Genomic DNA, 2340 nt, shown 5'->3' on the forward strand with positions numbered 1-2340 from the left:
AGAATTAGTAAAATGTAAACTGGAACATTTTTCATTATATATGTTAATTGGTGTCATCGGTCCTTTTATCACTCGTACAGGATTGATGGAGGTCATGATGTTTGAAGGAAATAAATCATTTCCATCCAACATGTTCCTCCTCGCCTCTATCTTCCAAGAGCCGGCAAGCATAAGGCCATGGGCTTTTGGTGGTTTATTCCTCATCTACCTCGTCATGATCGCACTAAACCTGATTCTCATTGTGATTATCCTCTGTGAAAAAAAGCTGCACAAACCTGTCTATATCTTCCTCAGTCATTTATTGATAATGGATATTGTTGTGTGTACAACAATATTGCCTCGACTGATGTACAGCATAAGTGAAAATAACGTGATTACAAAACATGCATGTTTTATTCAAATCTTCTTTCTTTCATTCACCGCGACGATGCAATCTTATATTCTGAGTATAATGGCAATAGACCGCTACCTGGCAGTCTGTCACCCTCTTCGGTGCAATGTCCTACTCACCAACAGCAGAGCTCACAAGGTAATCTTTCTCACCATTTGCTGGTCCTCTCTACTCGCTAGCATTTACCTTGTGTTGTTGATTGGCCGAACGATTTGCAAATATCCAGAGATTCACAAGGTATGTTGTATTAACATGGCTGTGGCTAAACTGTCATGTGAAGATATCACCATTAACAGTTTATATGGGATAGTACAAACTTGTCTGATAAATGTCACTGTCATCGCTGTGGCCATTGTCACGTACACCCTCATCTTGTATGAATGCTTGCATTCTGGATCACGATCAGAGAGGAGCTGGAAAGCCCTGCACACATGTGTCACTCACTGCTTGGTACTTTCACTCTTTCTTTTCTCCATGGTTTTTGCTGTGATTTCCTTGCGTATGTCATCCACAAACTTCTTCCCGCAATATCTACAACATGTGAGTGATTCCATGTTCTATTTGGTTCAGCCTCTCACCAATCCAATTATCTATGGAGTGCGGACCGCAGAGATCCGTCGCAGCCTCATGCGATTTACAAATGTTCAAATGTTTAAAAAAAAAAAAAACATCTCATGGCATAATTTTCCTCATTCATCATCATCTGTTTCAAAGCAACCTAATTCTGTATCTATTGAAGAATCATGCACATAAAAATTAATGTTCATTGCTGACAAAACACACACCATGCTGAATAGTACACGATTTCTTTCTTTACATGTTTCTTATTAAAACCTTATATCAAAATTTAGTCTAAAACTTTGAGATAACAAAATAATTTATGTTCAAACTAAAAAACAAAGACTTTTAAAATTTTATGTTATTCAGTTTGTGGTTGATTCTTTACGAATTATATTACTTTATGACCAAAATCAGAAAAAACTTCTCTCAGATGATAGAAACGCAATATTTTATAATACATACAACCACTTTCATAACTGAAAAAATATTAATTGCTTCTCTTCCTGCTCATCATGTTCAAAAAAATTTTCTTACGAGGTGTGAGTTTGTACAAAGTAACCAAATGATCCTGTGAATAGCCACATAAATTACTTTATCATCCCAAGTAGATACTTATTCTACACTCATGTTTATGACCATCTGGTTAGGTCTTTGTGGAACCATCAACGTGGATACAAGTTGTGTATACACCAAGGAAATACTTCTTCAAAAATATATTTTCTTGGGCTCGATAATCATTTAATATATAAAACACAATGTGTATTTGTCTGTCCCCATTTATTTGGACGATCTAAGTGGGATTTTAAAGGCCAATCGTTTAACACGACTGTGTTCACGACGCTCTCTTTTTCAGCAAAAAAACTCGAAAAGCATTTTTCATCAAAGAGTAATTACATCTTCTATTGGAAATGTAGATGGTGTCGTGCAACCAGGCCTCAAGGGCAGTGCACATAAAAAAAAAAAAAACCAATGTCACCCCCAGGGTGACCAGTATCTTGCCAAAATGTGAACATCAGTGACTTATTTATTCGATTAAAGTTACTCAAAAAATAAGGGTTTCGTCGACCTTGATGCTTGACCTTTTTGTGACCTTGACCTTTGACCTTGACCTTTATATTTTCGTATGGTTAATGGTATCTCTCCAGGACCGTTGTACATGAAATATCAAGAGATTTTGATGAGAACTGAGGAAATAAAATTTTCATGAAAAATCCGTTTTTTCGTCATCTTTTTCATTTCATCGTCATTTTTCGTCATAGCGTCAAACTTTTGACAGATCTGGAAAGCACTTATCAAGCGCTTTCATATGAGGTATTACTCGATTATGGTATCTAAGATTTCAAAATTTGACCTTGGGGTCAAAAACTTTCGACCTCCAGTGCAAACCA

General features: G+C 36.4%; 1 protein-coding gene across 1 annotated transcript; it reads left to right on the forward strand.

The window, feature by feature from the left end:
• The first annotated feature begins 427 nt into the window (after positions 1 to 427).
• On the forward strand, positions 428 to 1144 carry LOC147021916 (olfactory receptor 52N2-like). The gene has a single exon (XM_085890474.1). The coding sequence runs from the start codon at positions 428 to 430 to the stop codon at positions 1142 to 1144; it is 717 nt and encodes a 238-aa protein (XP_085746600.1).
• The last annotated feature ends 1196 nt before the right edge of the window (positions 1145 to 2340 follow it).

Source organism: Eptatretus burgeri, chromosome 8 (assembly GCF_056783735.1).
Source record: "Eptatretus burgeri isolate ZD-2024b chromosome 8, Ebu_testis_v1, whole genome shotgun sequence".
Lineage (NCBI taxonomy): Eukaryota > Metazoa > Chordata > Myxini > Myxiniformes > Myxinidae > Eptatretus > Eptatretus burgeri.

Bases quoted from the DNA above. Each gene is read 5' to 3' on its own strand.
- LOC147021916 (XM_085890474.1), top strand. From the start codon at position 428: ATGCAATCTTATATTCTGAGTATAATGGCAATAGACCGCTACCTGGCA.